The sequence below is a fragment of the Octodon degus genome, unplaced genomic scaffold (assembly GCF_000260255.1).
Source record: "Octodon degus isolate 3935 unplaced genomic scaffold, OctDeg1.0 scaffold00256, whole genome shotgun sequence".
In the NCBI taxonomy this organism is placed as follows: Eukaryota; Metazoa; Chordata; class Mammalia; order Rodentia; family Octodontidae; genus Octodon; species Octodon degus.
In genome coordinates, this window is record NW_004524832.1 from 2948257 (window position 1) to 2971085 (window position 22829).

Genomic DNA, 22829 nt, shown 5'->3' on the forward strand with positions numbered 1-22829 from the left:
TGTGTCCGTTAGGAAGGTGAATACGCCCGGTTAGGCTAGGTCAGTGATGGTGAACCTATGGCTTGCATCAGGCTCTTCGTATCCTTGAAAGCTGTAAAGGGTTTGTCAGCACTCAGCTATGTTACAGATGGTTTTGCATGACTGGATGGTGAATTTGAGCTTGGTTCAAAGGCAGACATGGTAAATTCCTAAATGGGCAGTGGAGTGCTGAAGGAGCAATTGTAGGAAGAAAGGAGTTTTGAATCAAGGGGCTCGTTTGGCAGCCAGATGTGTGAGGAGGTAAGCTAGGTGTTGAGAACTTATGGCCCTACCTAGGGTGATAGGAGGCTTGCCAAGCTTAAACCAAAGAGGAAAGAAACCATTGATAAGGTCTGATGGTTGATTCTTTACAGGTGTTGGAATAGAGGGAGGAGTCAGATTCCTGCATTTGTTGGGAAAATTGGTTGGGAAAAAAATATAATTTTTTCTTTTAGAAATGGAGGCTTTAGAATTTTAAAGTTCACCTGCTTTCAAATAGTGATTAAATATTCAAGTGTACTAAGGTAATCTCTGTTTCCTTGTCATAGCGGCTGTCTGAGTGGGAAGGGTGTCAAGTCCCCTCTATCTTGGGGTCTTCCTTTTTCTGTGATCATATGTTGAAGGATGGCAGTAGAGGTAGAAGGCTCATTCTTCACCATGACATTGCTGTCTCTCAAAGCTAACTTCACTTGCTACAGAGGAAAAATAAAATCTTATTAGAGGGAGGGAAGGTGATGTGCAAGGAAAAGCAGCTGGAGGGTGGAAGATACTTGGAAACCAATTAGGTAAAACTTTGAAAGCAAGCAAAACAGCTTCGAGTTGTGACTGATTAGGCTTGAGAGGCTTTATAGCCCTTTAATGTGTCTTCAGATTAATAAATACATGGGTGAAAGCATTTCTAATTGGCTCTTGTGATTTGAATTTGAATCAAGTGCCTTTTAGAGACTTTAATTTTTTGTCAAGCTGCTCAAAAGTATCTGCCTTCAGTCACTGAAACACTCATATTTAGCAAATACAGTATTTTTTTCCTTTCATGTTTTTCATTGGTTTATGGGGTAAAATACCTTCTTGTGCTTGCTAGAAACTGGAAGTAAGTATGACTTAATTCTGTTGCAGAGTATGGCTCAAGCCTGGAAGATGACGTGGTGGGGGATACATCAGGGAACTACCAGAGAATGTTGGTGGTCCTCCTTCAGGTATTGGGTGGGGACGAGTCATATTTGCCTAAAGACTCTGAGGTTGGACTGCCCTCTGTTATGTATAGCCACTTTATAATTTTTGGTACTTGCTGATCCTTACTGGGCTCTCAGAATGTTGCCTGTGCTTCCTTATATTTATGTATATTCAGCTAAGCTCTTAATAGCTAAAACACCCACTTGTTTTTGACAACAATGCATATCCTTCTCTTCCATAAAATTTAAAATCAGAGGAGTCAGATTAGTTTTAGAGTTGGGATAGTGTGAAATCTTAGGCCTGATAGGCTCTTAGAAGAAGCATGATGTTGCTAAGAGACAAAGCTTTATGTCCATAGTCATCAGAAGGAACAGGCAGTATAATTCAGTAATGTGACATATTTTGTCTTACAGGCAAACAGGGACTCTGATGCTGGAATTGATGAAAATCAGGTTGAACAAGATGCTCAGGTGAGTGCAGCCACCATCTGATGGTGATTAGTAAGGACTCAGGGATGAAAAAGAATTCATGGAGAGGCACAGTGTACATTGGACGAGCGTCTAGGAGTGATTTGGTGGTTGGGTCCTTGACATAAGACCACACATGTAGGTTTCTTTCTTTCTGTGCCCCCATCTCTTTTGTTCTGGCCAACAAAACAGTTATTTTATTCCAAGCTAAAATAAAATAAATTACATAGCAAATTCTACCTAGACACATTCTAGGATTTTTTTTGTGATTATGGGACATTCATAAAATAGAAAAATTGTACAGCAGTAAGACCCAGGTGTTAACAGCACTGCCTATGATGCAGAAAGTCTCTTAGCTGTAGAAAAGACAAAGAATAAAAGCTTTAATGATATGTGGTGTCTTATTACATGATAGATGAGAGGTTAGTTTCACATTAGGAAGCTTCTCAGCATTTCCTTCCACAGAATTCTGAACAGCAGCGCTCTGGCAGCTGCTTTTTAGTGATTCTCAAAGGAATATTCACACTTAAGGGACTCACACATCCCAGCATAATCTCAGTGTGGTTTATAAAGCTCTCAGCTATGGGAAATAGGTGGTAGGGAATTTGAAACAGGAGAGGTGGAAAGTGGAAATCGATCATACAGGAAATACTTGGGTTCCTAGACTTACCTGGGGTAGCCCTGCCTCCCTCGCTGTGCTTTCTGTTAGGTAGATGCAGTCTTGGTTGTTTCTTGTGACTGGGAAAGGAGGGAATGGAGGTGCTCTTCTGCTGGGTTCATCCCTTCTCTGTGTAGGAACTGGAGAGCTCATGCCCTGACTGCTGCTAGGGAAGAGGGGAGCATCAGTTCTTCTGAGTGGGTTGATGTGCTTGCACAGTGGCTTCAGAATGCCGTGATCGCTGCCTTGTAGGAGACAGGGAAAGAACCGAATGGCTTTCAGAAATGCAGTATTTGACTTTCGCCCCACTGTAGCTTATCAAATGCCAGCCTGTTGTGTCACATTCTGGTCCAAGACTTTCAAACCCTTGGGGGTCCCACTGTGCCCAGGATCAAGTCCAGGCCTACAGATGTGGTTTGAGAGCCACCCCCCAGCCCCCAGGCTGTGTCTTTCTTACTTTCGCCCCTAGCCTTCTCCTGCTCTTTCCACCCCTTCTCCTGACAAGTCCTCTTCAGAGGTCAGCCCTGAGCTGACCTATAGGAAAACTGAGTTTTCCAGGTAGCTACACCCAAGGCTTCAAGGGTGATTCCTGTGGACCTTACAGGAAAACAGCATCATGCCAGGTGGCCTGTCCCCACACTAGTCACCCCTCAGTGAGAGCCTTCCCCAGGCACTGAGCGGCCAGTTCAGTTGCACACTTGGCTTCAAGCATATGGTTGGCACTCAGTAACTGGTGAATGAATTAGCACTCAACTCTCCTTTAGTTTCTCTTCTGTAAATGAGTAAACAAGCCCACATTCTTACCAAATAGCAGTGGAGCAGGGATTCCTGGCAGGCCTGCCCGACCCCAAAACCCTTTCACCAAACAGCAGTCTCGTTGCTTCTCCAGTCCACTGTCCTATCAAGAGCTGAATAAATGCACCCCCGGAGCACAGATCCAGTTTACATCCACTTTCTGGTGGAGAGCGGTCAGGAAGGGCCAGGGCAGCCTCCAAGGTCATGTCCCATCTGTTAGGGCTTTTGCTTGACAATGAGATGATGACCTTGCTTCTTTCCAGGCATTATTTCTTGCGGTCTTGGTTGGAGGCAGTGCTGATGACCTCATTCCTGCTCTCAGGAGTGGAGTTCTGGAAACTCTCTGTGGCGTCTGTGTAGAGAGCGGCTCTGCCAGCCTCACAGTGAGCTGCGGGCAGGTTTCCAAGCAGTCAGGGCAGTAATGAGATTCCTGAGGCTCTCGAGGGAAGGCAGTGCCCTTAACCTATTTCCACTGATTTCTCCCCGCAAAGCTCTCATGACAGTGCACTGTGTCGACGTGGGTTGGTGTGTGAGTCACCAGGGGATCTTGTTGCACTGAGGTTCTGATTCCACAGGTCTGGGTAGGACCTCGAAGCCCCAAGCTTCTACCTTGTTCTCAGGGAGACTCCCAGGCTTCTAAGCCTGGGACCACACTTTGTGTCTACCGGCTGGCATTTCCTGTGGTGCAGTGGATGTAATCATTCAGAGCCTGAAAGTGGGATGTTGGACAATCTGCCTTACGGGGCTGTTTTCAAATACCTTTTGGGCCAGGCTTTTCTTCCCTTCCAGTGACTGGGGTCAGCAGAGCAAGCTATGCTGGCTGCAGGTTTTGATTCCTTAAAATGTTATTAGTAATTCAACCTGCTGGAAGTAGTTATTCTTTGGGCTTTCTAAAAAGAAACACATTTAGACTTCATAGCAATGGCAGGTGAACACCTACCACTAATGAGAATTTAAGATTTCTTAATTGAGAAATTTAAGGTAAACTGAAACAAGCTTTTGAGTTTTTGTCTTTAATATCTGACACCAGGAGGATTCATGTTAAATTAGGAATCTGATAAACTGCAGTGAGTGATTCACCCAGGAGCTAAACATTTTGTAGATAATGTTTTATTTTGAAATATTTTTTAATGTGTCAAATTGATGCTATCTTTTTAAAATGTTACACTGACTTAATATTTTTAAAGTACTGAAATTAATTTGTATTTTCTCTGCTAAAGTTTTGTTCTATATTATCTGTGGAGGAAAAGTTGAGTTCAGAAAGAGGAGAGGGCAGGAGAAAGGAGTCAGTGTTCTTGAGCACCTCCTGATTGTGTGGTGCTGCTCAGGAATTACCTAGGTTATGCTATCTCTATTAATGACCCTGAAGAACCAGGATTCTTGCTCTGCAGACCAAGGCGGAGGCTTAAGAAGTGACTAAGTAGCTCATCGGAGGTCTCGGAGGTCTCACAGATAAGAGCCAGAGTCAGGTCTTTCCTGCTCCTCCACCCTCTGTCCTTTGCCCTGAGCCAGGGTTTTCAAACTGTGCTCAGGAGGAACTGTAAAGGGAAGGCGCCTGCCTGAGGAGGACAGAGGTCCTCGATCCTTAGCGGCTCATGGATCCTGGACATTCTTGTTTAGAGGAAAGATACATAGATTAGAACAAGGCAAAATCTTTAAGTATCATTGTTCAATGTGAAGACACCATCGCCATCATTATTATGAAGATCATCCACAGACGTGATATTGGTTGTTTTTATCCTTAAAGTAAATTGATTTCACAGTTGTGTGTAAAGATGTCTTACCTTTGTCTTTAGTTATTTGGAAATGTAATAAAAATAGATCTAGACCACCATAATCAATATTTTTAGAAGTATTATGATCAGAGTCTCACCTCTAGTGCAGGTAATTGTTACTTTCTGCTCTTGTTTGGATTGCTACCTCTGGGTAACAGCTATAACACATTTCATGCACCTGGGCTTAACAGGTAATAACTTGAAATTAACAACTAAAGAGTAGTTCGGTATGATGCCATGGACTGATTCTTGGGTTTTAATAAATTGCCTTCATCTCAATAAATGGATTCAGATTTAGTGATAATGCTTATATATAGTTATTTTTAAAGCAGCTACATGGGCTCTGGAAATCATCTTTCTTTTTTCATGTGAGAAAGTAAATATTGGGGGCTGGAGAGATGACTCAGTGGAATAAGCACTTCCCTGGCAAGCGTAGGGGGCTGAGTTCAATCCCCAGTGCCACCAAAAAAAAAAGAAAGTAGATATTGGCATTCAAATGATTCAACACAAGTGTTTATTAGGTGCCTGATACATTCCAACCACCACACTACACTAGCATCTTTTTAAAATTTATTTTGCTTTTCAGAAATGTGAACACATTTTATAGCTAGCCTTCACTTTTGGTTGCAAAGATAAAATGTGGGATATACTTTTTGTCCTGTGCAGTTGGACAGTGATAGAACAAGTAAAACAGAAAATACAGGTAACTTAGCTCCCACATAAATCATTTCCCAGCCTGTAAGTGGATGTATCAACACCAAAATGATCAGAACTTTTCCTTCCACCCATCCTGTTGTGCCTGAAAGATCGGGAGTTACAGCAGATGTCTTGAAAGATTTAATCCTGCACTCTGGCTGTGCTTTGCTGCCCTGGCCCATTAATCTGTGGGGGCACAGTTCAGTGGCGAGCTGCCAAGTAGCTCCAGTTTCAGTGGGCTGAGTATCAGAATAGGAAAGTTTAGAAATGAAAAGCATACGATGATGAATCAGGTGAATTCACTATTCATGGAACAAAGAACAAGGGTGATTCAGGACTTGGGAAGGAATCACAGAACATTTTATTAATTGAGGTTGAAAATTTTGCAGGCTCTGTTTCAGGCTGGAGAACTGAAATGGGGGACAGATGAAGAAAAATTCATCACCATCTTTGGAACACGAAGTTTGTCCCATTTGAGAAGAGGTGAGTGAAAAATCTGTGTGAGACAAACACTTTGATCAGTTTTCAAACTATAAGCCAGTATGGCAAAATACTTGCTACCTATGAGACATTTAATGAATCCATTTTTTCTTTTTTACCTTTTTGTGTAGTGATGTGAAGAACTTTGATTACCCTTTGCGTAGTCTACCCATCCCTGTCAGAGGGCTCTAGCATCTTATTGTCAGAGTCAAAAGCTCCTGAGCACTGACTCGCTACACATCATCCTCGTAGACATCGATACCAGGACCCTAGCTCTGAATTTTCACTGATGCTTTTGGTACTTACTGGTTGATACTGAGTTGGCTGGCAGGGGACAGAAAATCCTGAGTGGCTTTACAAATTGGGCTTTATTTCTGAAGGTAGAGTTACACGTTAGATTTGGTATGACTTGGAAATTTGTTTTCATGTTCTATTATCTTTAATGTTTTGTTTTTTTTTCTCATGCTCATTGCTTTATCACCAGAAATTGGCTGCTGTAGCTCCAAACATAACCATTTCCTGGCCAGTAGAAAAGAAAGGGATAGTCATGCATCTTTTTATGAAGAAAGAGAAACATTACTTAGAATTCCCTATAGTAGATTTACTTTAATTCTCATGGTTATCACTTTTAGGGAAGTTGGGAAGTCAGTGAACAAAGCATTTATAAACCATCGTTTAGAGCCTGGCACGTAAAACACAAACCACCAGGCTTTATGTAAAGGGAGAAAAGGCTCTGTCATATGAATGGTCGGTAGGACAATACCTGGTCAGACTAAATACCTTCTTTCTGGAAAGATGTTCCTTATGTGATTGAGAATGTTTTTTGTTTTTTTTTTTAGTGTTTGACAAGTACATGACTATATCAGGATTTCAAATTGAGGAAACCATTGACCGGGAGACTTCTGGTAATTTGGAGCAGCTACTGCTTGCTGTTGGTAGGTATTTGGCAGTGTGTGTCATATTTGTGGTGAGAAGAGGTAAAGTGTGTTATTCAGCTGAGACTAAATCTGAGGATAACCACACGTTCCTTTGTGGAAAAACAGACGTCATGTTATTGGGTGACAAGCAACTCCTAAGTTTCTAACTTAGAAATTTGTTGTGATGTTAGAAATACATGATCATCAGGTTAGTTCAAAATGGAAATACTAGGAGTTGTTAAAAGAATCATTTTGAAACTGCATTAAACTTACTATTTTGTCATGAACCTGATATGTTGTGGGCATTACCTTAGAGGCTTATAAATACTGTTACCTATACCAATGGAATTTTAGAATAATCTTAAGTACTATCCTCATAGCTTTGAGGCAAACTGAGAGATTGTCATGTGGTTAATAAAAAAAAAAGAGTATTTTTGATATAATAGAAGATGAGATGATAGTTATTTTCAGGTGAAGTAATTTGGAATTTTATCATAAGTAAAAATTTAGACTAATCTGAGAAGCTGAGCGTGTGTAGGTCACTAGGTTATGTGTGCTCCGAAGCCAGTTTGTGAAAGAGGTGAACCTGTGGATTCCCATTGGTCCTGCTTCTCTCGTGGGTCTTCAGGGAGCCTCTGTCTAAAGTTTGTTCTAGTGGGAGCTCAATTTTTTTCTCCCCTTGAGAAAAAGCTAAATATTTGCAAGAAGCAATACTCAAGGTAGCTTTTTATTTGAGTGTGCCATTCCTGAGCTTTTGCTAGAAAACTTTATAATTAGAATACACAGAAAGTAATGACCTTTTTATTGCTAGTGGCAGTTCTTCTTAGGCAGTGGAAAAGGAAGAGTTCAAAAACCTCATCATTCAAGGATAAATTTGGTGTATTAAGGACTTTTCATCTGAAAGTTTTCCCAAAGCTGAGCAGACTGGGGTATTAGCATAATATCCTTGTTCAGAGATGATAAACTCTTCTGATGTCAGTTTGAGTATTTGTCCAGACTTGGACAAATGTCAAGCTACTAATGTATCATGGATTTCAAACAATATAGAGGATATAGGAAGATAGTCCAGGATTTTTCAAAGATTAGATAGGACGGTTATCTTCTATGACTTGCTTGAATGTCTTAGAATAAAAGTTTCAAAGTGGTTTAATTCATTGGTGATGAAGGAGGTTGTGGTGTAGTAAAAACCCAGGCTGCCAAAACAGCAATATCCAGAAGTGCTCAAGGAACAAAGGGGTATTGAAGAAAGGCACCCTTGTTCCGCAGGCCTTTCTATGTAGAACACAACTCCAAGGAAAATTGACGTTGGCATCTAGGGACGTACTGTGAGTGAGGAAATCAGGTCCGGTTACAAATAAGCAGCTCTGTAACATGTTACTTTTCTTTTTATATTGTTTTAAACTCAGTATTATTATTATTATTTTTTTTATGGTGCTGGGGCTTGACCTCTTGGCCCCACACATACTAAGCAAGTTCTTTACCACAGAGTTATACCTATGTTAGGCCTGTGTTAATTTTCCTGTTAAAATAGCATCTGATCGTTGCATTATTTATTTTCTTAGTGAAATCTATTCGGAGTATTCCTGCCTACCTTGCAGAAACCCTCTACTATGCTATGAAGGTAAGTGGGTATCCTGAAGCTTTTAATTTATCATTTTTTGGTTAGGATAGATATATAACTACATTCTCTTAATTCAGTGAATAGAGAGATTTGTTCTAATAGTGTCTGTGGACAGGATATCATGTCTACATCTTGTACAGTGAATAACCACTAAGACAATAATATGCAGTGTATCAATTATTTAAACTGTCTCATTGCTATTTGTTTCTCAATAAAATTATTAAAAAATAAAATAAAAATAAAATTAATTTATCATTTTAGTTATTTTCTCCATCTCTGATTATGGGAATATTTTCTCTTAAAATATATAACCCAGGTCTACTGCATTGTTTGAATTTATTAAGTTACCCCAGGTCAGGGGGTTTGATGCTGTGCTTGACATTTGTAAACAATATACCTTTCTTTTTGTTTTTTAAAGGGAGCCGGGACAGATGACCATACCCTCATCAGAGTTATGGTGTCCAGGAGTGAGGTTGATCTGTTTAACATTAGGAAGGAGTTCAGGAAGAATTTTGCCACCTCTCTTTATTCCATGATTAAGGTATGTCTTGCTTACTTTTCTTACTCTGAGACAAAATAACCTGGTGCTCCGAAGTTAAGGAAGAAAAAGTTTATTTAGTTTATTTAGGTTTCAGTCCATAATCTGCTGGCTCTGAGGCACATGGAAGAGGGCAGCAGTTCATGGCAGCGGAAGACAGCAAACACAGTAAGAACAAAAGAAGGAGGAGAGAAAAAGCAAACCTCTTTCCCTCCCTTTTATTATATGTGGGTACCTGCCCTAGGGCGGGAATGGCACTCACACTCATAATCCCAGCATTGGACCATGAATCAGTCGCAAACTCAAGAAGTGTGCTCCCGTAATGGCATGAGGCTTTGGGGGCACATCTAGGCACAAAGCTTAGCAAGGTTTTTAGAACCGTTTTGTAAATTATGTTTCAATGCCTAGAGGAGGTCAATAGGTAGCATGCAAGACATGGATGGGAGAATCCAACTCTTGTGTGAACTTTACATTTTAATTATATAGCTAGAGTTAGGAGTTAAAGGAGTGAAACTCAGCCTAGTGCTTTCTGAATTAGGGACAGTGGCTCCCCAGGGAGAGCTTGACTATTGGTGTGGCTGAGCTTCTTGGTTAACCTAGAAGCATTATGTAGTAGTGGTGACAGGTGACTCAACAAGCCCAAGTCCTTGCCTCTGATAATAATGTGTTCTCTCTGTCTTTTCTTAGTTGCAATGTCTGTTATTTCCTCCTTTCTAGAATATCAGCTTTTTCCTTCCTTAATTGTCTGTTATCACCATATCTCTGGTGTTAGTTCATAGTTCAGGGAAGAGCCAGCCAAGCCATCTCTTGATTAAAGAACCTGGGTACTGTGAGGCAGATTTAAGATCTAGGGACCCAAGGAGTACAGCAGAAGATCAGGGGGGCTGAAGTCATGAATTCAGCCTGAGAGAGGAAATGGCAGTGACTTTTCAGCATGGGGCTGGGGATGGCTTGGGTGGGAAAGTGGAATGAGGGATGGAATGAAGGAGTTAGCTGGCTTTCAACCCAAAATAGAAATTAGACTGTTAGGGGAGCGTTAAGCTAACAGGTGTTACTATTAGCTTTGTTCTTTTAAGAGCAAGGCACTCTGTGATCTAGAATTAAATTTGGCCTAAGGTATTCTGGCACCCCATCCATTGGATATGGCAGTGTGGGCCAAGTACAGGACAGGATTTCAGTGAGCAAAACCTTCTCATTTAGTGTGTGTGGTTTAGTTGGGTTGAAGGACACCAGAGTTTGCCTTTGTCCTTACAGCTTGAAACATTAATATTTCATCCATATCTGAGTATGAGACAGAGGCTAAATATGTTCTACCTTCATTGTCTTTGAGGCAAAGCAGCATCCTGTGCATGGCCTCAGCTTTGCCAGTGTCTTGAGCCAGATGCATAATATGCAGTAGAAACGTGAAGACTATATGTAGGAGTTGATGTCAGATTGTTGTTTCCTTGTTCTCTGTATTCCTAGAGAGATATGGAACTTAATTATCATAGAACTATGCCTTTAACAAGTAAATTTAGAAAACGAAGCAGTTCTTTGGTAAGAAACTCCTTGCTCAACATTCCCAATGTGAAAGTCACAGGGAGATTACCCACTTGGGAGAAAAGTCATAGGAACAAAATTTCTTGGCAGATGTGTCCTGGTGTTGTACTTCCTGTGGGTTCCATGAGTCATGGAGGTTAATGGTGCGTTTGGGTTGTAGGGTGACACATCTGGGGACTATAAGAAAGCCCTGCTGCTGCTCTGTGGAGGAGAGGATGACTGACGTGCTGCTGGGGAGTGCCTTCCCGGCCCTGTGCCGGCCCCTGCCCCACCGCCTTCCCCACACTTGCAGCTCAGCTTCCAGAAGCCAGCGCCCACCACCTTGCCTTACTCACTGTAGCACGCTGCTGAATAAGGAGGAGAAGATAGTGGTGCTTCTGTTTGCTCTTCCAGTGAGACCCTCCTGCGTCTGACACTTGCAGTACTGAAGTGCATTACGTTACTATGTCAAGTGCCTGCATCCTTCGTAGTTTTCTCTAAAAGGGCAGATCGCTTTTAGCCTTTTATAAAGCTTCATGTATATTAAATTCATAACCATATTACCTTTAGCAGAACCTTAGCCTTAAAATTGTGAACTCCTGGAAATGTTATTAATCAAGTTTACTACTCAATTAAACCTACAAAACTATGGTAAAAGATTAATGACAAATAAACATTTCTTTCCCTCTGAATTATGTGTGTGTGTGTTTAGAAAGTCTGTGTATTTAAAGATGATAGCATTTTCTTTAAGCCAGTGAATTGGCAGTGATGTTTGCTGAGAATTGCATTTATAGCCCGTTCTTTGAGCACAGAAGTGCAGTATCACAAACTGGATTTCCTGCCCGGCACGGAAGGAGGAGGGTGCAAGGGTCTGCAGGGCACGTGCTGCGTGCTCACTCGAGCATCCGCTCTGGTGGCTCGTGTGGCACTGTGTGCTAACTAGGAAAGCTTATTTTAAAATCTAACATAAAATTTCAGAATCTTAGCTTTTTCTTTTTTTGTTATAAACTCATTTTTAAGTTTATGAACTGCCACTTTTGAGATAATATAATTTTTTTTTTTTTTTAGGAAGGATCAAGTATTTTTTTTTTTTTTTTGTCTTCTGATTTTTACCATTTCTTTTTTGCTTTCAAACCACCTCTTCAGGCAATTTCAAATTTTTCCTATTTGTTCTTACAATCTTGGGCATATGTTTCTAAAAACAAAGTAATTGTCATCAATACAATTTTGTGATAAAATGGATACTCTCCATTTGAAAGATTTTAAATAGTTTTTTCACAACCTTTTATGTTATTAGAATATCTAAGGGAACCATAAAACTTGTTTGTGTGTACATATGACATTGGAGTTTTTAACCCATAAACCATGTAGACAATTTTGATGCAGAACCGAGTTCAGTTATCTATACTTTTCATTTGAAAACTGATATATTTGAAGGTGTTGTTCTTAAATATCTCACTAGCTTTCAATATAAGCCTTGTCATGTTTCAAAAAAATCAACTAATGCACTTGAATATTTTTTACATTTATCCAGTTTTGTAATTCTGCCCAGCTCTTTCTGGGAGTTATTATAAAGCCAGTGAGCTTTTTTCAGAACTAGGCCAACTGACTCTAAATTTCATGTGAAAATAAAATTGCAAGCAAAACTAAGTGAGTGCCACGAGGGAACATTATTCTTTACACATGTTGTAACAGATTATAAAGCCTGAGTAGTTAATTCATGTAGAACTGTTGCATAGACAGATAAAATAGCAAACCCAATTATAGAGGCTCATATATTTGAACATGTGATAAAGAGAGGTCTTAATTGCCATGTAGAAATTAAATGATTTCTTTTTATATACCTAAGTGGTATGAAGATAGTTGGATAGTCATCCAGGAAAAGATTCAGTTAGATTCATATTTCACATATTACATACATCGTAAAATGGACCATGAGCTGGGGAGATGGCTCAGTGGAATAAGTGCTTCCCTTGCAAGCACAAGGGCCTGAGTTCAAACCCTGGTTCCGCAAAAAAAAAAAAAAAAGAAAAAAGATCATTTAAAATGGACCGTGAAAAATGAAGGATAAGGACATGAACAATCTTTTCTAGAGTTGATAGTGTAAGTTATTCTGAAAGATTTGGGAAGATGTATAACTTCATTCATAGTAAGATCAGTGCAAAACAACTATGATGTATGATTTTTCACTTCTCAGTTGGGCAGAAATCAAACAGTTCTTGCTAATGGCTAACACCATCTTGCATAGGGGTGAGTTGCTCTACCGCCTTGGGAAGTATTCAGCATCATCATATTTACCAACACATACACTACAACCTTTGATTTGACAGATGTATTTTTAGGGAACTGCAGTTACTACATATGTGAACTAAAATAGGTTCATTGTAGCATTGCTTCTAACATTGAAACAACGTCTGAAAGTCAGTCAGTAGGAGGATGGGTAAAGTAATGCACATTCATGGCAGCCAGGAAGCAGAGCAGGGGAACAGTCGGAGAGGAAGAGGCCAGGGATTGGAGACACCCAGAGGTCATGGCTCCAGACGCATCCAGATGTGTGTGTTAGCAGCCTGCTAGGCATTTCTTAATACAATTAAACTTACATATCAGTATTAATGGTCACATCACTCATGTGTTAAAAGAAAAATCTTTATGCATTTATAATAGCGTACTTCTGAGGGTTACCTGTGAAACTCGTAATGAAGGCTACATGTGGGGAAGGAAACTGGGTAGATGAGGAACAGAGTAGTGGGAAGAAATATAAAGAAAAACGTTGAGTGCCTCTAACCCATTTCAGCATGAACCTCAGCAGTGTGTGAGAGCCTGACCATTACTGTTCATCACAACCACATCTTGCTTCACAATGGCTCAACTCCACATAGCTCAGGACTTCAGTTTGGAGAAATCTTGAGATGAGCCAGTGGCCAGTCCAGTTTCCAGCTACTTGCATTTCATTTCACTTTTCAGAGTTAGGTACATTGAGGCTGCATTTCCTTACAGTAAAATTCATTCTTTGAAGATGTACAGTGCTTTGGTTTTTGAAAAATGCAATCCTAGTCTACTAATTATCACTATAATTATGAAATATTTGCAAAATGTTTCCTCAAACTCTTCTGCAGTTCTTTTTGCTCATTACTAATCCAAAAAACTACTAACCTGATTTTTATCCCTATTGATATTCCTTTTCAGAATGTCATACCAAAGAGGGCATATGATCTGCAGCTTTTGGACCTTGAATTCTTTCATATAGCATATTACATTTGAGACATTAATATCATGTAGCTTGTAGCAGGAATTCATTTTCATAGCATTCTGCAATATATGAATATAACACAGCATGTTTGTCCAGCTTCTAGTGAATGGATATTAGGGTTATATCCAGTTTTGGGTGTTTAAGAGTCATCCACATTCATTATAATTTTTATGTGAGCATGTTTTTATTTTTCATGGATAAACAACTATAGCATTATTGAGTTATAGGATGAGTCCATGTTTTATAAAGAACTACCAACCTGTCTCCCCAACTTGTATGTATATGTATTTTTTAAAAATTATATAAATAATATATATAAATAATCTCAGACTTGATGGCATAAAAGAATGTAGTACCTCTAGAAGTCAGAAGTTCAAAATTAGTCTCACTTGGGATAAAAGAAAGGCATTGAAAGGGCTTTTTTTTCTTAGTTTCCTTGGCTCTTAGCTCTTATCTCCAACTTAGGAGCTCACAATTTATCTGACTTCTACTTCCTTTCATTACATTTCTTTCTCAATCTCCTTTCCCTTGTAAAGACTCTCGTAATCATGTTTGACCCTCCATGGTAATTCAGAGTAATTTCTCATCTGAAAATCTCATCAGCAAAAGCTCTTTTATATATGAGGTCTTATATTCAAAGGTTTCAAGAATTAAAACATGGGGATCTTATTTAGCATGGGGCTTGGGCTTTTCTTTTAGCCTACCATAGATGATTCCTAGCAATGTAATTCTGTGTCATGTGCACCATTTTCTCTTGGGTAGGCTAGGAAAGAGGCGTTTTTCAAATGTATATGCTTTAGATGGAAAAAAAATGACCAAATAATGTGTCTTTACTTAATTAGTTTTGCTGATATACATGGGGGAAACATTTCATTGTTTGATTTTGAACTTAAATTTAAGCTTTGAAAACTTCTAGGAAAAATTTTGTGTGTGTGTGTGTGCGCGCGCGCGCGCGCGTGTGTGTGTGTGTGTGTGTGGTGTGTTTGCATGCACACACCATGGTGGATCATGTTCTGGTCTCTCATGGCAGGTCTAGACGATCTATTTTGTGCCCAGTGGGTGGTGCTATTGGCATAATTTATTTTCATTACTTTCAAACTATTTACCATACACGTTTAAAACTCTTTGGTAGGAAACTACCCGCTCGGGCCCCCCTCTTGTCCCTCTCTCAGACAGGAGCTTTCTTTTTCTCAATAAATATATTCTGCTCATAAAAAAACCCCAACTCTTTTGTGTCACAGGATATTTCTGTGAAACTGTCCTCATCCCAGCACACAGACAAAAGTAGATCTGACTGAATGTTAAGCCTGTGCTCAGTTACTCATTTATCACCTAGGGGTTGCAATGATCTTATTGTGCCAATTAAAGGCATCCAGTTTTGATCTGGGAAGCCCTGGCTGCGCTTCCCTAGGTCTCCTCCTCCCCCCACCCCCATCCTGTTAGTGGAGGATAAGCACTTGTCTTTCCTTTGTAAAGCCTGGATAGTTTTTTTAGAAATGGTGCACATTTCTCTCCTTTTTGTCATTTGACAACAACTAGCTATCTAATCACATGCATAACATAAAGTAAAAGATCCCATTCTGCAGAATCCATTTGACTGTTTAGGTTTTGATATTTGAAATGAGAAAATATTTATGCTACATAAATTCACTTATTTCCAATATCCTCTCCTACAAAAAGACTCAAACTGTACTAGGCATATTTTTCATAGGCAAGAGTGTTTTCCCAAATTCCTGATTTTTGGTAGTGACTCTAACATCTTTTTTATTCAGAGCCAAGACTTTGGAAAAATCTTTTAGGTCCTCCATTTCTTTGTGCTATGTGTTAAATTATTGATCGAGTCTATAAAATTCTCCTTTTGGTGTCTGTCACACCTTCCTTTCCATTTCTGCTGTTATCCTATTTCTTGACTACTTACTGCATTTAGACTGTAGCATGATTTTTTTTTTCTTTTTTAAGAAAAGTACTTGCTTATTTATATCAAACAAAAAATGAAAGCCAAATAATACAGAACGGTCATCATGAAACACTCCTTTCTTCTCTCACATCCCTGCTCCTAGTCCATACTCCACTTGGCTGGGTGTTAAAGTTTGTGTCTAGTTGTCCCCCCAAAGCCTCATGCAGTCATGGGGCAGACTTCTAGAGTTTGTGATTAACTCATGATCCACTGGGATTTTGGGTGTGGGTGCTGCTGGGATTAGGGGTGTGAGTACAGCACCCCGCCTGGGGCAGACAGCCTGAATGCAATTTAATAGAAACAGATGTGCTCTCTGCAGCCATTGTCACTGTTACTCTTCCCTTGCTCTCTGCTCTTTGCCACTACCATGAAAGGTTGCTCTCTACCCTGTGCCACTCTGCCTTGGAGCCAGCTGAGTATGGACTGAATCCTCCATTAACTGTGAGTTAAATAAACCTTTCTTTCCTTCATTTTGGGTGTTGGGTATTTGTCCCAGCAATGAGAGAAGAGTAACTGAGACACTGGGTAGCAAAAGCTTTCGTGATTTTCAATATTAATTCTCAGGTAATTGTATCTATCTATCATCTATCTATCTATCTATCTATCTATCTATCTATCTATCTATCTATCTATCTAATAGGAAAAGCTTGGAGCCATTTGTTCATTCATTCCAGTTTTTCTGTTGGATTTCTGGTGTGATAGATTTTGATTGCACTCACGGACTTTGCCCACTTTTCATTCTTTGTCCCATCTCCTCTCACCAGGCTTGATATGGGTGGTGGAACGATGCAGTGATTGCTTAAATTTTAAAAATTTATTTATTTATGTGTGTCTTTCTGAAACGGGTTTTGCTATGCAATTCAGGCTATCCTTGAACTCACTTTGCAGCCTAAGCTGGCCTTGAACTTCCAACAACCCTCTTGCCTCAGCCTGCTGAGTGCTGGACTTACAGCTGTGAGCCATCATGCTTGACAAAAATAAATTCTTATCATAAAAGACCCATTGCCAGGGACAATAGAACAAGTGTGTTTAAAGGGAGTGGGATAAATGGCAGTGTGTGTTCTACTGTATTAAAACTTCTAAATTTAAATGTTTACTATACTTTTATGATTGTTCTTCAGTGATCAAGTGTGTGCAGACATTCCCGTTACATAAAAGCTTTGTGATGTAGCCTCATCTGCTGTATTCACTGGATCTGGTGGTGTGACTTCTGGCTCCTCCCCAAAGAGAAAACCGCCCTGAAAAGTGAATGTTTTGAATTTCTATATCTACAATATCATTTATTGTTCTGATAACTGTAGGAGAATCTCCAGAACCCTCTCTTTGAAAGGTTAAGGTTCAACGTTAGGGTCTTCGTCTCTTGTTCCCTCTTATCCTTCAACTCATGTGCTCTGTAAGTTTGCTAATTGTTTGTATTGATTCTATTTACATTCTCTGGTCTCAGTTCAGTCTTGTGTGTCTTGTCAGTATGTTGATTCCATGACTCAGTCATAAAAAATTGAGGCCGACAGCTAGTACCTAACTCAGCTGTGTTCTCTGATCTAGTTCTCTTCCTGTACCTGTCCCTCCCCATCTCATGACATCTTCCCTTGCTGTTTCGTAGGTGTGTGCAGTAGTGAAGCACTGTAGGAAGTCTCTGGCAGCTTCTCCATAAGTTTTCTTCCTGGGATTTCTTTTCTGAAACCTTCCTGCATTGATTGGATTGATTTCTCCCTTGGCCTGCTGCACAGCACTACACTGGGGACCTTGAAATGTTAGTGGATGGTGGCTTCACTCACAGTGAGTGACCTAGTTCTCCTGAGACATTCAATCTTTTAATTATTTTTATTTTTAAAAATGTTTAAAAAATTTGTATTTATTTATTTGGTGCAGGGTCTCTCTACTCAGCTCTGACTTGTAATGATCCTCTTCTTTCACCCTCCCCAGTGCCGTGATTACAGGCGTGTGCCACCATGCCCAGTTTTGGTGGCTGGCATGGCATGTAAAGGGCACAGCATGGCATGTGGTTCCAGGGATTGAATCTGGGTCCTTGTGCTTGCCAGGCAGGTGCTTAGACCACCAAGCTATCTCCCCAGCTCCCTTTAGTTTTCCTAAAAAGGGGGATTTCTTTCTTTCTTTCTTTCTTTCTTTCTTTCTTTCTTTCTTTCTTTCTTTCTTTCTTTCTTTCTTTCTTTCTTCCTTCCTTCCTTCCTTCCTTCCTTCCTTCCTTCCTTCCTTTCCTCCTCCTCCTCTTCTCCTCCTTCTGCTTTTTCTCCTCCTCCCCCTCCTTTCCTCTTCTTCCTCCCCCCTCCTCCTCCTTCTTCTCTTCCTTCTCCTCTTTCTCTTCCTTCTTCTCATCCTTTTCCCCCTCCTCCTTCTCTTCCTTCTCCTCTTCTTCCTCCTCCTCCTTTTTCTTTTCCTTCTCCTCCTCTTTCTCTTCCTTCTTCTTTTCCTTCCCCCCTCCTCCTTCTCTTCCTCCTCCTCTTCCTCCTCCTCCTTCTCCTCTTCCTCTTTCTTTTTCTTCTTTTCCTGACTGGGATCTGGGGTAGAGAGTTGAAAGGGATGTTCTGAGCGCCAAAGTACTGTGTACAGCTGTGCATTGTTTAACATCCATCCATTTTAGGTCCTGCTTGCTGTCCTTACCACAGACACTGAGCTGCATGAATCTGTGAATCACGGCTACTCTGGGGCCTGCAGAATGGATCTTGCCCTTCGCTTGAAGCCTCTTTTCTGTGTACTTTTGCTGAGGCCTTCTGTGAGTTGCCCTTTCTTCTTCAGTTTCCCATCTGCCAGAAATTTTAGGGCATCTCTTCCCTGCTGATACCTTACCTTCTCCTTTGTTTCTTTTTATTTTACTTTCTATTTGATGTCAATGTTTTACTGCCTTTATTTTCACTACTATCTTGAATAGAATGTTCTGAAGTGACTAAAGTGGCCATGTAGCTTATAGCTTCCTTTGTCACTCTGTCATCCTTACCTCATTTCCTCTATCCTTGTCCTCCCTAGGTCCCTCTGTGTGACCAGCATGTCTCTGTTCTTGAGGACTCAGCCATGCTCCTGTTTGGCCTAATGTGGAGAAGATGGTATATAAGCCACCCAAGAGTTCCCTCACTGAGGGTGATCAACAGCAGTCCTGAGGGACTCTGGCCAATTCCTGACCAGTTCTCAAATCACAGTTCTCATTTCCTGCCTGGCCTAGACTCTCAGGACTCAACTTCTGCTGCTTCTGGTGTCTAGTGATTTTGTCTCTGTCAGCCTCTTCTCTTTTCCACTGACAGTCTGGTAGGTCAGCCACAGGTTCATGACAACCACTGTCTTAGATCCGATGACCCTGGACTGTCTGCTTTTTTGTGATTTTATGGAAGGTGAGTCATTGGGAATGGGATTATTGTCTTTATAAAACGCTTAATAAATTGACTCAAGAGTGCTCAGTTTCCTCCTGTGTCATCTGAAGATTCAGTGAAGAGACTCCATCTGTGGCCAGGAAATAAACCTTCACCAGGTACTATTGTGCTGGCATCATTAAATTTTTTTTTTTCAGTCTTAGAGATTAAATGCAGGGGTCTGGGGAGATAGCTCAGTAGAATAAGTGCTTGCCTGGCAAGTGCAAGGGCCTTAGTTCCATCTCTAGTTCTGAAAAAAAAAAAAAAAAAAAAATTAAAACCAGGTCCTCTTGCATGCTAGGCAAGAGCTGTACCATTTAGCTATATCTTTATTTATTTATTTTAAATCGGGTTCTGGTGACGCTAGTCTTGAACTTGCCATCCTCCTGTCTCAGCTTCTCAAGCACTTGGATTGCAGTCATGGCTCCATCACACCTCACTGAGCTGGCATCTTGACCTTGCATATTTCAGTCTTCAGGACCTTGGGAAAAACCGTTCTGCTATTTAAATACTCAGTTTTCAATACTTTGTTTTAGCAGCCTGAATGGACTAAGATACCCTCTACATCTACGCCTCATATACTGGGGGACCACATCACCCAGAAGGGGGTGAAGAAACTTACTCTTATGTATGAAGCACAGATGTGTATGTAAAATCCATAAGAAGAGATACAGTCCATTTACTATATTAAAACCTGAGAAAGGAATGACAATTGAGGAAAATACCTGAAAGTTAGGGGGAAGTAATAATGAAAAAATGTTTAAAAATATTACCATAATCTTCTGTAGCTTCCTTTCAGGTACCGTTTTTGTTCTGTCTTCATTTTCCCAGAAGCCTTCAGCGAACTCCTTGCTCAGCCATTTAATGTCCCTGTGGTTACTTGTTCTGTAGTTGAATCTCAATTACTCTTTGCCCTCAGTCATCCTTTTAGCCCTTACTCCTGCTTCTTTTCCTTAAAAGATCACCCTATCCAGGCAGGTAAGTTGCTATTAGAGCTGCCACTACCAGCCTCTGCTTTTTTCTCTACTGTTTTCTTCTAAATGCTTTCTCTCACCTCTTGCTCTGTGAAAGCCACTGGATCTCCAACATCCAGTATATTCACAATCCTTTATTTACAGCATTTCCCAACCATGTCACCCAAAAGAGAGATCTCATATTTTTAATGCTTCTGTGGTAGATTTTATGTATGTGCTGTAGCTGATAGATACTTATTTCTCAGTGCGCTTCATCTTCCTGTGCAGGTCTTGCCTCCCACGGAATGTAAGTCAGCAAAGAGCATTTCAGAGCCTTGTGTTACCCTCTACCAAGGGTAGTCCTGTGCAGTTGACACTGATACATTTTAGTAACTGATTTAATTTTGTGTTTCATTAACACCAAGCTCAAGCACATATATTAAGGAGAGGTATGAGATTTTTTTTTTTTTTCAGAACCGGGGATTGAACTCAGGCCCTTGCACTTGCCAGGGAAACCCTTACTCCACTGAGCCATCGCCCCAGCCAAGACATTTTGTTAATAGTAAACAATATATATTCATATGACTTTTGCAGTATGATCTTTCTTTCTAGGTAGGATAATGAGTGCATTTGTCACCTGCAGAACAGTGTTTTATAGATATAAACCCAAGTTCTCTGGAAGTCATAAATAACATCATGGTATTCTCATTTCTTCTTTTCAAAAAAATGTTATAACAGTGAAATGGGAGTTGTTTGTAAGAGCCAAGTAGAATTTTAGAGACATAAAAACTCCCAAAAGTTTCACAGCTGGCTATGCTTCTCAGTTGGTAGAGCATTTACCTAGCGTTCATGAAGGGCTGAGTTTGATTCCCAGCATAACATAGTTGATACTAAGGTGCATCTTTTATTTGGGACGGATGTATTCTTTGACTAGGAGGGACTTGCATTCTAATAGAGAAATCATGTATTTATTTGCCATGCGGGGGATTGAACCCAGGGCTCCATTCATGCTAGGCAAGTGAGCTCCCACTGAGCTATAACTTCTACCTTATACCTAAAATTATAAAATAATTTTGTTATGTCAAATAGCTAGATTTTATATCATTTCTAAAAATAAAGCTGTGCTTTCCAATATATGTTGGGTGTCTGGGGAAGTGATGATTGGAGATATTAGTTGGAGAAGCTGGATGCTGGGGTCATCTGAACTGGAGGATTCTTAGGGAAGAGGTGCGAGAAGAGAAAAGTCTGAAAGGGAAGCAGAAGGTATAGACGAAGTCAGAGAATCATTCTGGTAATATGCGTGTTGTATGAAAAGACTTACCTAGTGTCAGGTACAAACTAGTGCAATTGACCAGACCAGGCATTTTGATGCCAGTAGAAGATTTATTGGGGATGCCAAGCAGGCTGGCTGTCTAGCAGACCAAGACAGCAGCAAACAAAGGGGGGGACAGGAGACTTTATAGGATCTTTTAGGGAGTGTGATCATGGGCTGGAACAGCTGAGGGAGAGCTAATCTTGGCAGGGCCACCTGGTCTGTGGGAGACTTTTAATGTTAACAAAGGAGAGTTTCGTGGTTGCTTGCCCAGGTCAAAGCCAAGTGGATCTGTTCTGTGGTTTTGGGTTTGGCTCTGTGTGGGGCCAAGGGGGAGAAAGTTTGGGGGCCGGGTGCCTGGGAAACCAAGAGGGAGAGTGTTTGAAGCAAGGTATCTGGCCTATCACCTAGTACGTCTCATTAGGGTCCTCAAGAATGTGGTTCTTGAACTAAATGGCCAGTGAGAATCCCTGTTCTGTCAGCTGCTGGCTGCATGACTCCAAGCAGCTTTCTTTAAATCTCTTCATATGTAAAATAAAGATGAAATGTCTGATTTCATGAAGCACTACATGAATTAATAATCATGAAGATATATGTGGATAGTGCTTGAGCACATAGATATTTTTATAGCCCCATTCTCCAGTACCATACTGGCATGTAGGAAGCATATATTGAGACTTGCTGAGTCATAAATATAGTTGTGCCTGTGAGAGAAATGCACCACGTCACTGATGAGTAGCTGGAGAATGGATGACCATGAAAAGAAACCCTGATGCCAGTGCCATTTTAATGAAACAAAATTTGAAGGAAAATGGTTGTGTGTTAATTTGAGTCTACTACCAGGCCCCCTTCTCTGTCTGTGTCTGTCTGTCTGTTTGTCTGTCTGTCTGTCTGTCTGTCTGTCTGTCTGTCTGTCTGTCTGTCTCTCTGTCTATCTGTCTATCTATCTGACTATTGTTACTATTTTCTTGATCTTCATGGATGTTTTTGTTGAAGAATTATCAAGAAAGAATCAAGAATCTTATTTTCTGATACCAACCCAGAAATGAAACGATGGCCTTGGTGTTCCTACAGATTTGAACTGTGAGAATGACCTCTATTTGTAAGCCTTTGGAGGTGGAGAGGAAAGTGGGAGGAGGGGTTATGCAGAGATAGCCTAGGAAAGGAGGGAAAGGAGGCTTTGAGTATGGAGGAGAAGCAGAACCTCAGTAGGGAGAGGACAGAGGGAGCCTACCCTAAGGACTGACCTGTATCCCCCCATGCTATTTCTGTCCTGGGGCCAGCCAACCCTGGGGTGAACACCCTGAAGCCATGAATCAAAACCTCTTTTGCTTTAAAC

General features: G+C 40.6%; 1 protein-coding gene across 1 annotated transcript in view; it reads left to right on the plus strand.

Annotated features, from left to right (window-relative positions):
• Anxa5 (annexin A5) overlaps positions 1-11348 on the plus strand; it is a 33377-nt gene extending 22029 nt beyond the window's left edge. Inside the window, exons 7-13 of the mRNA XM_023706441.1 lie at positions 1135-1214; positions 1605-1661; positions 5972-6065; positions 6902-6997; positions 8542-8600; positions 9019-9141; positions 10838-11348. Coding sequence (XP_023562209.1) covers positions 1135-1214; positions 1605-1661; positions 5972-6065; positions 6902-6997; positions 8542-8600; positions 9019-9141; positions 10838-10900 — 572 coding nt within the window. The 3' untranslated portion in view covers positions 10901-11348. The remainder of the gene's footprint in view (positions 1-1134; positions 1215-1604; positions 1662-5971; positions 6066-6901; positions 6998-8541; positions 8601-9018; positions 9142-10837) is intronic.
• The last annotated feature ends 11481 nt before the right edge of the window (positions 11349-22829 follow it).